The following is a 13,329-nucleotide window of genomic DNA, read 5'->3' on the forward strand; positions in this document are numbered from 1 at the left end:
CTCAAACTGTGGTACATGTACCAATAGTGGTACGTGAATGACTACATGTTAGTACATGGAAGGCCTTAGATAATACGGAACCAGATATGTCATCACTAATATCAAATCTACAAATCCATGGCTTCCATTGAACATTTGTTATTTAATTCATACCTTCATTTTTAAACGCTAATAAATTTGTATAAATAAATAAATAATAATTATATTGTAGTATTTTACTGCATATTTATTTAAAATAAATGTATTTAACTCTGTAAAGTTTGTATCTTTCTATTTTTTTAATCATCAGTGGTACGCTACTGCTTGATAATATACTTGAGTGGTACACGAAAAAAAAGTTCGAGAAACGCTGCTATACGCCGTAACCTTTATACTCTTTAACAATATGTTTATTGTTTGCAGCCAAGTAGTCAATACCTAGGGCTGTAGTTAGTAGTTAATTGGAAACAAATGCAATTATGCAAAAATAGCACATACCTACTAATTTTTTGTTTTTACAAATAATAAACCAATTAATATAAACTAAAATATCGGGGGCCATACCCACAACAACACACTACGGTCACCCATGACAAAAATATAAAAAACTACTAAATTTCGAACTTTCAATTCGTTAAAAATGTATGTATCCACTGTATTTTTACCTGCCACATTATTGTTTTATGTGACTATATATATTGATGTAAGCAAAATATATTAACATAATAACATGTAATACCATTTATCTACCTATTATTTTATTATCAGCACAAATAATATTACTATTGATAAATATAACCAACTCGTAGTCGTCCGATTAATTATTTCAATTGAGTGATCGGGCAAATAGTACAATATTACTCACAAATAGTATAAATAGTATAAAAATATATTATACAGTGCAATAAAATATGATTTAAGCGATTTAACACAAAAATGTAATATTCACATAGGATGCGTTAAAATGGATAATTTAAAGAATTTGTCGGTTATTAGAAAGGTTATAGTACCCCACGACGGGGTAGAAACGGTGCAGAGACGGTGCTACACAGCACCGAAACTGCAATAATATGACGGTGACCGACCAGGAGCGTATGCTGTGAACTGTGATGGTGATGATCGCTGAGCGTTCGAACTATAGTGCGGAGTGGCAGATACAACTACTGCCGCCGACACCGAAGAACAGAACAGTAACGCCTTGTGCGTGCGACCCTGGTACACGGAGTCGGTAAAGTATACTGGGCGTGCACCCGACGCGTGACGTGTTTCAAAAACAAGTATTATCAATACCAATGGCCAATGCCCGCCAAGTATCCACTGACTGTAGCAATTGTATATATAGGTACAAGGTACTTTACAACGAGTGGGTTTTTTAAACAATAGTCATTTAAGACAACAGTATGAAATTTAATTAATTTTGCGCTCAACCGTGTTGTGTTTTTTAAAGGCAAAAAGGTAAAAAGTGCACAATCGTTACTCCTCAAAAAAAAGGCTTCATATCAATTGCGTTCCCGATATAAAAATTGCAAGTGACATACTAATAGCGTCCAGGTTTTTCTAAACGATTATACTAATTGTATCTCGATTATTTGAAATCAGAATATACCTACCAATGATAATCTCAATCAATAATAAAATAAAATTTTATCTTAAAACAAATATCGGATTATATAATGATTCCTCTGAACATATTTTCAATTTAGCACTTGTTATGGGATCTTTCCCGAATATTTTTAAACAAACTCTTATTGTTCCATTATTTAAAAGTGGTGATAAAAATATTTGCTCAAACTATCGCCCCATTTCATTAACTTTTACACTGTCGAAAATTTTGGAAAAATGTATTAAAACTAGATTGAATAACTTTCTAGAGCAATCATTTGTTTTTTCTGATAATCAATTTGGTTTTAGAAATAATAAAGGCACTTCTAAAGCTGTGCAAACTCTTGTTAGCTGTATTAATAACAAGTTAGATGATGGAAATAAAGTACTTGGCATTTTTCTACATGTCAAAAAAGCGTTCGATTGTGTTGACCATGAAATTTTACTTTCCAAATTAGACAAATATGGTATAAGGGGTGTTGCTAAAAACTTAATTGAGAGCTTCTATCAAATCGTCATCAACAAGTTCGAGTAAACAATATTTTTAGTAACTATAAGAGTGTTAAGTATGGTGTTCCACAGGGTACAGTACTTGGTCCACTATTATTCATTATTTATATTAATGATTTACTTCTTTTAAATTGTGAAGCTCAAATTTTTTGTTTTGCTGATGACACTACGCTTATAGTAAGTGATCGAGATAAATCAAATTTAATCTCCAAATCAACTAATATGTCAGTTATTAACAAATGGTTTATTGCAAACTCTCCGGAGATAAATTTTAATAAAACTATCTGTATCCCTTTTTCAATTTCTAAGGCTAATATGTTTAACGTTTATGATTGTATCAAAATACATGACTCAAATTGTATAGGCTGTCTAACTATTAATACTACCTGTAACTGTACCTCTTTAAAATCCGCCGATTCAATTAAACACCTTGGAATAGTTTTTGATAGATTCTTAAAGTGGAACTTGCACATTAATGAATTAATTAAAAAAGTAAGATGTATGTACAGTAAATTTAAAGTACTTAGTAGATTCTTATTGCCAAGCACAATGCGTATGGTTTTATGTGCCCTAGCTCAATCTGTTTATTCTTATGGAATATCTGCGTGGGGTGGTGCATATGAAGTACATTTAAAAATATTAGAAACTACAATAAATTCCTTGATAAGAATTTCATTTAATAAACCTCATAGAACAAGTACTGACATACTTTTTAAAAATTATAACCTAAAAACGCTAAAACAACTACATGCTAAGGAAATTTTTCTAAATTTATATCATATGAGGGCATGAGGCGTAGTGCAGTTTCTTTTACACATAATTATCATACTCGTCAAGTTGAAAATAATGTTTTTAAACTAAGAAAGTGTAAATAGAATTTGGTAAAAGAGACCCTTTTAATATTAGCATCGAAATTTGTAATATATTAGGGATTAACATCAGCAACTATAATAGTTTTAATAGTTATAAAAAATATATTATTGCTAAGATTAAATCTCTATCGTAAATTTAAAATATATATAGGATACAATATTATTATGTATTTAAAATTAGTAATTTTTTTAATTATATAATAGTTTATTTACTTGATATGTTATGTGCTATGTTATGCTATGTTCTTTTCTTTATCTCTTTTTTAGTTTTTTTACTTAAACATACTGTACACTCTTATATTTAAACAGGTTTTAGTTATAATTTTTGACAATTATGTAATTAATTATAGAACTCTGTGTCTCCTTCACAAGCTTTGCTTTTGGAGTCATCATCATTTCAAACTTTCCTAGTGTTATATTTTCTTTGTATATTTGTGAAATGAAATTTAAATAAATATTATTATTTTTTTTTTTTTTAAATAAGTAATAATAAAATCGATACGAGCATTTAATTATGACTATATGAGTACTTATGAAATAATAATGTATAGATACGTTTAGTATGTCTTTCAATTGCGTCCCGTCGACTGCAATCGGGCGTTTTTTTGTTTCTATTTCTTAAAATTGAAAATATGAATTTAATTGTGAGTGACGTTATGATTAGTGAAAAAAATAAAACATAGAATTTTTGTAAATGATTATAAATTTTGTTTTCATAAATTACTGAAAAATGATATACAGCATTTATATATTTCATATACCAGTTATGATTTAACTTTAATTCGCAAAACCAAGCATCTGTTATTCCCAAGCTGCAAAATAATATATTAGGTTTCCATGATTTATTGAAAGAAAACATCAAAAGTATTCAAAATGAACATTTTATGAAAATAATACATATTAGTTTTTTCAACAATAACTAATCTTAAGTTCTTAAATCAAGTTAACACAATACTTGTTGATGGAAGTTTTGAAAGTTGTCCTAAGTTTTTTACACAATTGTTCAAGTGTAAAAGTTTTGAATGGGAAGGAAAATAATTTATTTACATTGAACGCAATTAGTGAAGTTGTTTATTAATTAAATAATAATTATTATTGGATTGCAATTCACTCCAATTTTTTAATTAAATGAGCTAAATGTAATCTGCTGAGCGTAAAATTTGCTCTGTACATTAAACACTTGTAAGACGGAGACAACACATGCAGGTATAAAGTCCTCTTAAGGGGATTGGATACCGCCATATTCACCGTTTTTAAGAAGTTCAAAGCACATGTGCAGTTTTCTACGTACTTGCGAGATGCTTGTATAAATATGTGCGCAGAAATAGTGTATAAACGAAATATTGGAGCACTCCCGCATTTGCACACATATGTCAACGAATTACACAAATATTAATTAGATTGTCGTAAGTATCAATCTTTTAATTCTTTTGCCAATCACATAATTGAAAACTAATTTCTTACGTTTTTAAATAAACCTTACTACACATCAGGTATAGATATGAACATAATTTGTATCCGGCGCGACGGTAGTGGCGCGAAGCTAAGTAAAAAAAAAAAAAACTGTGTAAAAATAGTGAAATAGCCACTAACGTATAATAACTCAGGACACCGAGTTTTAACATTGAAAAATCGTCCTAATTTATGTCAATTCTTTGCCAACATCTAAAGGGCAAATTGCTGAACATATAAAGTAGTATGAGGTATCAATCGATCAGAAATATTGTACAAGTGGGAACAGAAGAATTCGCTAGCAGATTGGTTTGATAATTTGTAAGTTATAAGCAAAAATGTTAAAGTTCTTTTAAGACCGAGTTTGCGTACGGAAGAGTGGGGATAAGCGATGAGCCGATGTACTACGACGATGCACGGACGATATTATTACTCCACGGTGACAGCTGACAATATTGCAAAAACAAACAACAAACCATTTCGTAACTTGCAGTTTATTATAGAATACAAGATAATTAACACATCAACATTAAAAATAGTTGATATCACACCAAAAACACTTCGTTATAACTTCGTGTAAAAAAAAAGCTAAGTTGAAAAAAAAAATAATAATGATTAAAGATTTAAAAGACGTGATATAATATGGAAATTAAGTAAAATGACATTTTATAATATAACAAACACCTATGATGACAAATAAGATCAATTGTAATGTTAAATACTTAGTCAACATATTATGTTTAACTATTTGGCAGGACGTAGAAGTATACTTAAATAGTTAAATAAATACAATTAAGTTACCTCTACAGTATTTACAGTAATTCATAATGTATCAACAATATGTTGACTAAGTATTTAACATTACAATTGATCTTATTTGTCATCATATAGGTATTTGTTATATTATAAAATGTCATTTTACTTAATTTCCATATTATATCACGTCTTTTAAAGCTTTAATCATTATTTTTTTTTTTTCAACTTAGCTTTTTTTTTACACGGCGTTATAACGAAGTGTTTTTGGTGTGATACAATATACATTTCAATAAAAATTGAATACCTGAGAAGTTTATTTTAATAGAATTAAAAAAGTACATCCTTGTAAAGTCACACACCATTTTTATGAGTAATTAAATTTCTGATAAAATGTTGAGTTATTACACATAATTATTGAATATTAAAAAATATTGTACTGATCATCAAATCTAAAATATATCTACACTTTGTTCCCTAAGACTAATACATAGGTATTAATTTAATGAAAAATAAGTTTACATAACATGCATTTTTGTACATCAGTTTAACATAGTACAATAGCTACTGTTTGATTTCAAATCAATAGACATAAAATATTATTATTGTTGTATAATGTTGTCAATTACTGTGTCAATGATTGAACTTTTATTTTTAATAATTAATTAAGCACATATTTCTTACTATTTCTTAAATAATAGTTATACCTTAAAACAAATTATAGAAAGTAATAATGTGAAAATATTAAGTAATAATAATACAATTATAGTAAGTAATAATGCAAAAATATGATGTAACATTAATACAATTATAGTAAGTAATAATGCAAAAATATTAAGCAATAATAATACAATTACAGTAAGTAATAATAATACAAATGTAGTAAGTTATAATAATACAATTATAGTAAGTAATAATGCAAACATATTAAGTAATAATTATACAATTACCGTAAATAATAATAATACAAATATTCGCTATTAATTAAAAATAAATGTTAATATTGGACAAAAAAAAAATTAATACTGAGGTATCCAAACTATAAAAAACCAATAAGAGTACTAATTTATTATTCATAAAAGTATAAATATGTATATTTTTTTAAATAACTTAATTTATTATTTTTATATTATGTTTTTACTATAAGCTACATTACTTAAATTATTGAATGTATCGTAAAGGGTGATATAATTTATTACCAAGTAAATTACAATACTATTAATTTTAATTTGCACTGATTTATGCTAAAAAATAAAAATATATTATAATATAGGCACTTATAACTAAAAAAACCAATAATACATACATAATTTAAGTAAAAGAATAGAACATTTCCAGTGGCTTATTAACTTTCCAAAACTTATCGTGTACATTTCGAAGTGTTTGATTGCCACTGAGAGAAATAAATTGATCAGCAGTAGGTGCAACATAGATACAAAAATTGAGGGTTTGTTCAGGAAGTTCCGAGCCAAGATCTACCGTCAATCGCATAGCTAAATACTTACTCAAATGATCAACTAGAAAAAAAAATCATAAACATGTAAGGACTGTTTTAAAAATTTGACTTGTACTACTTTATTACACAAAATTATTGGTTATATTATTCATGGCATTAATTAAATTAATATCAGTAATGAATTTAATTAATTCTAAAAAAACCAGGTATGAAAAACATCTGAACAATAATAAGAGAAACTTATAAAACCTGGCTCTCATATTAATCTAATGTGTTAAAACACTCTTGGGTTTGTAATGGGACTGACTAAAGAATTTTCTCTTAATAACACGATAAATACGTTATATTCTACCTTAGTGAGACCCATTTTGAAGTACAATTCACTAATTTGTGACCAACATACAGCAAATACTTTTACTCAGCTTGAAAAGTCCAACGTAAATTTTTAAAGTATACAAGTTTCATTTTAGGCATTTAGTGTCTCCCGCACAATTACACTCCAGTCTCAAAGATTCTTTATCTTAAATCTCTAGACCGTAGACGGATGTTAGGTTAAGCTTTCCTTAGAAGCTGTTATCTACTGATACTGACTCTCCTACTCTTTTATCCATTATAAACTTTAAAGTTCTACAATTATCTATCCGTACACCTATGTCCTTTCATATTCCCCAATTCAAAAGCAATTATATGAAAAATGAATCTTTAAGACGCTCAACGTTTATCGCCAATGAGAATCTCTAGTTTCTAGTCAAATTACCTTTACTGTTTAATTACTTTGGAAATTGTGTATCTTCTTTTTAGCATTATTATTATTATTATTATTATTATTATTTGTATTACTTTATATATTTCTTATTCTTTACATAAACCTCTAATGTATTACTTAATTTTATTCAGAGGGCCCCACCTGTCAATTATTAATAAAATAAAATATAGAATTTCAAAGGATATTTCTTTCTGTACTGTTTTGTCATGATTAAGTTCCTAATTTAATTCAAAACACTTACTAGTTGCATTAGCTGTTGTTTTTATATAACGGACAGAGTTTTCTTTCAAAATTCTGATCAATTGATTGTCACTGGCCATTTCTGTAGGATGAGGTTTAAATACTAGCTCTATTTCATCTGCTAACACACCTTTAGTTGTACCGTCACATTCTGTTATATCCGAGGTGTCAACAGTTGAAGAGGGCCCTTCTTTTTCTGAGATCATAACAGACTTCATCTTCTTTGCCACTTTTGTTTGTACCATTGTTCTTGTAACATTATCTTGACCTGAACTATTTGAAGGTTTTGAAGTAGTCAATGAATTACTTTCATTTAGTTCTTCGTGTTGGTTCTTTTTGGTGCGCTGCAGTCGATTTTGAGTTTGTATTTTAATACCTTCATTTATTGACTGAACTAAATTAGCCTGACTGTGACTATTATTTAACTTTTCCAATACCCTCGTTTGATGTGCTTCATATTCATCACGGTTAGGATAGATCTTAGAAATGAGAAGATCAAAATTTGGATCAGGACGTAGGGACCGTTTAGATACTAGTTTCTTGCGACAAGTAGGACATTCTTTATTACCAGAACGAAGAGCAGTCACAATACAGTCTGAACAGAATCTAAAAAACATGTATTCATTTATTTATCATGATATTGTATACATTAAAATAGGTATGATATGTAATTACTAGGCTGAGGACTTCTAGTACTTATAAACCTGAAAATATGTATGAATTTATATACCTTAAATATGCTCTAAAAAATAAATATAATATGAATTTTGGCTCTTAAATTATACAATTAGTATGATAACAAAAATATAAAAATATTTAGTAAAGTTATTCAGAAATTCACTTACACTATCTGCTACACCTGCTGTATAATAATACGGTCTGACGACCGCTGATCATTATTGTCAGCCCTAAGTCAATAAGATAGTATAATATGCTGTGTATATAATTAGTGTAGAACTATTTTATTTCTAAACAATCAATTTTTGAAATGTGTACATTTATGCTTTTCATTTGTCAAAGACAAACATTTTACACTTAACATTTTTCAAAATATATTTTAATTTGTCCAAACTAACCTTAGTACATCCGAAAATGGTAAAATATGTTCTTTTCTAATATTATGCTTAATATGCATTTATACACAATAACTACAAAATATGAAAAAGCTAGAAGTCCTCGGCCCTAGTAATTATGTAGCTACGTAGCAATTTTAAAATTACATAGGTACAATGCATTATAATTACCTATGAAGACATTCTTTAGTAGTCATAGTTTTTTTCAACATATCCAAACATATTGGACACATTAGTTCATTATGTAGACTTCGTGGGGAAACAGCAATTTCAGTGTTATCTGTAATTGCTTCTTGAGGAGATCTGTGCAATTCGTATAGTGATAGTTCCCAAGTTTTGGTAAGACCCATTGGATCTACTGAAGACATGATGAAAACAATTTATTTATACAGTTGGATTAAAATAATTTTAAAATAATCTAGGTATGAATATTATTGTATTACTACAAATGTATGATATTTAATAAAATACCCAATAATAATAATATTAATATTAATTAATTAATTAAACTATATTTATAAATATTATAAATTAAATAAAACACTTTATAACTTAAAGTTAACTTTATGTTTATATCAAAATGACCAGAAGAATAAGAAATCGATGATCTTTAGTGCATAGACATGTAGACTAAGTTAAGTTTAGTATCTACAAAAAATACTGTGTCGTTGTCATAAACATCATATTACACACATCACAGACTAAAGACGAATACAAACCACACTACTACAGTATTACACAGTATTAAATACTATAGATTGGTAAAAAGTATTTGACCCAAGGGAACGCTCACAGTTTTAACATACAATTATCAACAAAAAGATTTTTAGGAAACTGTTTGTTTACGGTAGGTACCTTTACGAGAACGATCTTTACATTTGCGTGTTGTATACTAGTGTGATAAACATAAACATAATGCCAGTGTTATCACACAATGATACAATATTATTATTATTACTATTTATTTATTCGGCATTTGCGTATACCGGATTAAAGGAACAAATTCCTTGTACAAGTTTTATTTAATTTAATAATGATTAATAAATGTAAAACACTTTTTATATGGGTCTTAAGTACTCAAAAACATTAATTACCTACCTATGAAATAGAATTAATTTATAACAACGCTGTGTAACATTTGAATTTATATACACATATATTATTATTGTACTTCCTATTTTATAGATTGTATAATATATTCCTTTTTCTTAATATAAAAAAAATAGTTATATGTCTTGAGAGAAATTATTCTTTTAAGATTGTCACAAAATAATCAAGAGATTAGTTCATATCATACATAATTATAATCTTCGTAAATAGGTAGCACTGTATTAGTCGATTAACCGTCACAGCGGGAAAAAAAACGCTACGTACGAGTTATTATATTGGATCACTGAGATAGATACATATATACTCAAATACAATAATACGTACACAGACACATAGTAACTATGTAATATTATCCATCTCAGTGTTCGGGATTTTGGAAACATTTGTGTTCACCTCGTAAGTGATAAGCTGCTCCTGTCGTGCATCTCGCTTACACCCTATTTGCAGTAGGTACCCTATTTAAGGTTCCCACACACTGCAGAGATAGCGGTGGCATTCAAACGTCGAGTCCGGACACAATTTCCCGCCACCGCGGCGGCACCGCCGAGACAAAAGAATTTTACCGCCACCGCTGCAGCGTGTGTGGACCTTTACATTGTGTCCTACGTGAACGCGGCCAGTGCGGGCGAATTCTATTCTGGCCAAGCTGCAGTGACGTATTTAGGCCGGGGAAACCAATGTACAATTTCCAAGTTGGGAGGGGGTGGGGGAACAGCACCTTTATCATTACATTCAAAAAAAAATGCTGAATATTTTTTTCGTTATTTCATATATATTTGTAAAAAAAAATAAATTGATTTGAAATGGGAAAAAAATATACAGGATACAGCGGTGACGTTTATTACTTATCTTATGTTATTATTTAATTAAATAGGTACGTCAATGGTTTTTCAAACGAGCGACTATAAAGCAAAGAGCTATACAAATGGATTATCATAACTATAACTTGTACTTAAGAAGTAATTGTAGCACAGCTATTCAAGAATATTATTTCCAAGGCGTCTACTATCATGTATTAGGCTACTCTGCTACTTAGCTCTAAAACACAATTAATGAAAATATTGTGGTTTGTGCGTCTTCGCCTCCTCACAATCTCATAAAAAGCTCATACAAATTTTATTCGACTTTTCTGTAGACAATTTTTGATAAAAGTGGATAAATTTCTAAGAAATATTGTATTTAATTTCAAAATCTTGCATATAAAAAGAAAAATTTACCTAGGTGATAATTAAATGTTCCCCCGGCTGACCCAAAAACTTATGTCTCTATTAGTCCCTACGTCAGCCGATCGTATAGTGAAGATCGATAAAAGAAAAACGCCGATCGTCTTGGTATTGTGTAATAAAAACCATATGTACCATAATGTGTTACACTAGTTTTATTAATTGTTTTTATTTTTAAATATTATTACTCAACACCAAATATCGATAGTTATTGCCGTCGAGTCGCCGTAAAGCCTTCTTTGGAAATTAAGACCGATAAATTAAACAGTCGATTTTCAACATAACCATCCAAATTTTGTATTACGTAAGAACGTTTTTTGTCCAAAAATGGCAAAATCCAGTCGAGACAGTTAACATATTTTCAATGCGTTTTATGGGCGTTATCGTTGGCCAGCATTTGCGACAATTGCACTACGCCTTATGGTTTTAGTATGAGTGGCATAATAATATAATAATATATGAACTTCAGCAGTAAATGTTGGACTCCCATCGACTAGGGTCGTATGCATGTACTAGTAGCTTCTCGATATAAATTCATTTGTCTACTTTCAACGTCCGCGGCGGCGGCGAGTGTCGAAGGCGAAGCCTCGCTGGAAATCACGACCACAGCATAAGTCCCTGTTACAAATATTCTGATGACTGATGATGTTAGATCGTTTTTATTTTTTACAGTTTTTCATTCCTTCCATTCCATGCTACTCGCATGTGTTGTACTTTACAAATGTAAAACATGACAAAAACTGTTTGCGCGGGATAGAACCAATCAGGCTGTAATCCAAGCTAAGCTACCAAATTTTCATATTTTTTATGATCGTCTGAAGTTAAAATTTTGATTAAAAAAATTTAATTTGGGTACAGCTTCGTGGGTGTTATACAAGTACCTATGATAGTTGATAAATTGTTAGTATTTTTATCTTCACATGAGCAACTCGAAAAGTATAAATAATATATTCTTAAAGATATAGCTTAAAAAAGATGTATAGGTATATAAATTAAGCACTAATATAAATTAAAATTAATTTCCAATTTGTATAATGTTATGTACCTACTACCTAATATATTAGTCATAGATTTTAGTAAGTATAGTTCAGGACGACCCTGTGTTTAAGAGAGTTACATATTGAAAATAGCTGTGTACGCCACTGACTACTGTTGATTTTGTCTAACTACGGTTATAGTGTTATCATACATTAATACGCATTATTACGCCTTATGGCTTTAGTATGAGTATAACACAATTGCCACACAAAGTGTCTATATTACCACTACGGCTAAACATAATACAAAAAGGTTAGGCCATGAACATGTACCGATAGAGCTCGCCGCAGTGATATAATAAATATAATTTACTAATTTAATTTAATATATTAACATCAGCAGTGAATGTTGGACTCCCATCGACTAGGGTCGTATGCATGTACTAGTAGCTTCTCGAATATACCTTCATTTGTCCAGTTTCAACGTCGGCGGCGGCGGCGAGTGTCGAAGGCGACGCCTTACTGGAAATCACGACCACAGCATAAGTCCCTGTTACAAATATTCTGATGACTGATGATGTTAAATCGTCTAAAACATGGCAAAAACTATTTTGCGCAGGATAGAACCAATCAGGCTGTCCTAGCTAAGCAACCAAATTTTCATACTATTTAGAACATAATATTTACTGTGTATCGTTATTTTTATTTTTTTTGATATCACAAATACAAAAAAAGTTATTCGAGTTTTAAATAATTATTTTTTAAACATTAAAAACTTTTCTTGTATTTGTGATACCGAAAAATGTTAAACAGTAAATGTTCACCTCCTAATAGTACGCAAATTTGGTTACTTAGCTTAGACTATAGAATGAGTGGTTCTATCTCGCTCAAAACAGTTTTTGCTATGTTTAGACGTTCGTAAGACGGATACAAGTATACAACTCATATATGCGGGTGTGACGACATCTTAACCGAAGATCGAAATATCCGACTGTGAACACGTACTGCACAGTCATATACTCATATCCCGATACGAAACGTAATTTTGTCCGAAATTATTATTGGGTATTCAATATCCTAATGTCTCTACAGTTAGTGAGAATTACCAACTGTGTGTCTGTGTGGTTTGCTTTTTAAAATTCTTGTCAAAATATATAATTTATTCACTAACGTCTATCCCGGTGGCTGGTTTTTATACAGTTTTTACAAATGACTTTTTACTCAGTCCGTCACTCAAGTAAACTATAAATGTGGTTTTTTAAAACTAAAATGTAGATAGTATAAAAAATTGTATTTATACAGGTAATAAATATTTA

At 29.5% G+C, this 13,329-nt stretch overlaps 1 protein-coding gene across 1 annotated transcript; it reads right to left on the reverse strand.

Moving 5' to 3' along the window:
- Positions 1 to 6,433: 6,433 nt before the first annotated feature.
- On the reverse strand, positions 6,434 to 9,071 carry LOC111034484 (E3 ubiquitin-protein ligase RING2-A-like). The gene is made up of 3 exons (XM_022315750.1): positions 8,875 to 9,071; positions 7,632 to 8,236; positions 6,434 to 6,685 (listed from the first exon to the last, which is right to left on the reverse strand). Exons 1-3 carry the CDS (start codon positions 9,069 to 9,071, stop codon positions 6,480 to 6,482), a joined length of 1,008 nt encoding a protein of 335 aa, XP_022171442.1. The 3' UTR covers positions 6,434 to 6,479.
- Positions 9,072 to 13,329: the final 4,258 nt, after the last annotated feature.

Source organism: Myzus persicae, unplaced genomic scaffold (assembly GCF_001856785.1).
Source record: "Myzus persicae strain clone G006 unplaced genomic scaffold, MPER_G0061.0, whole genome shotgun sequence".
Taxonomy (NCBI): Eukaryota; Metazoa; Arthropoda; class Insecta; order Hemiptera; family Aphididae; genus Myzus; species Myzus persicae.

Bases quoted from the DNA above. Each gene is read 5' to 3' on its own strand.
- LOC111034484 (XM_022315750.1), bottom strand. From the start codon at position 9,071: ATGTCTTCAGTAGATCCAATGGGTCTTACCAAAACTTGGGAACTATCA. The intron at 8,237-8,874 runs GTAATTATAATG...CATGTTTTTTAG, and splicing joins ACTAAAGAATGTCTTCATAG to ATTCTGTTCAGACTGTATTG. The intron at 6,686-7,631 runs GTAAGTGTTTTG...TTTTTTTTCTAG, and splicing joins AACAACAGCTAATGCAACTA to TTGATCATTTGAGTAAGTAT.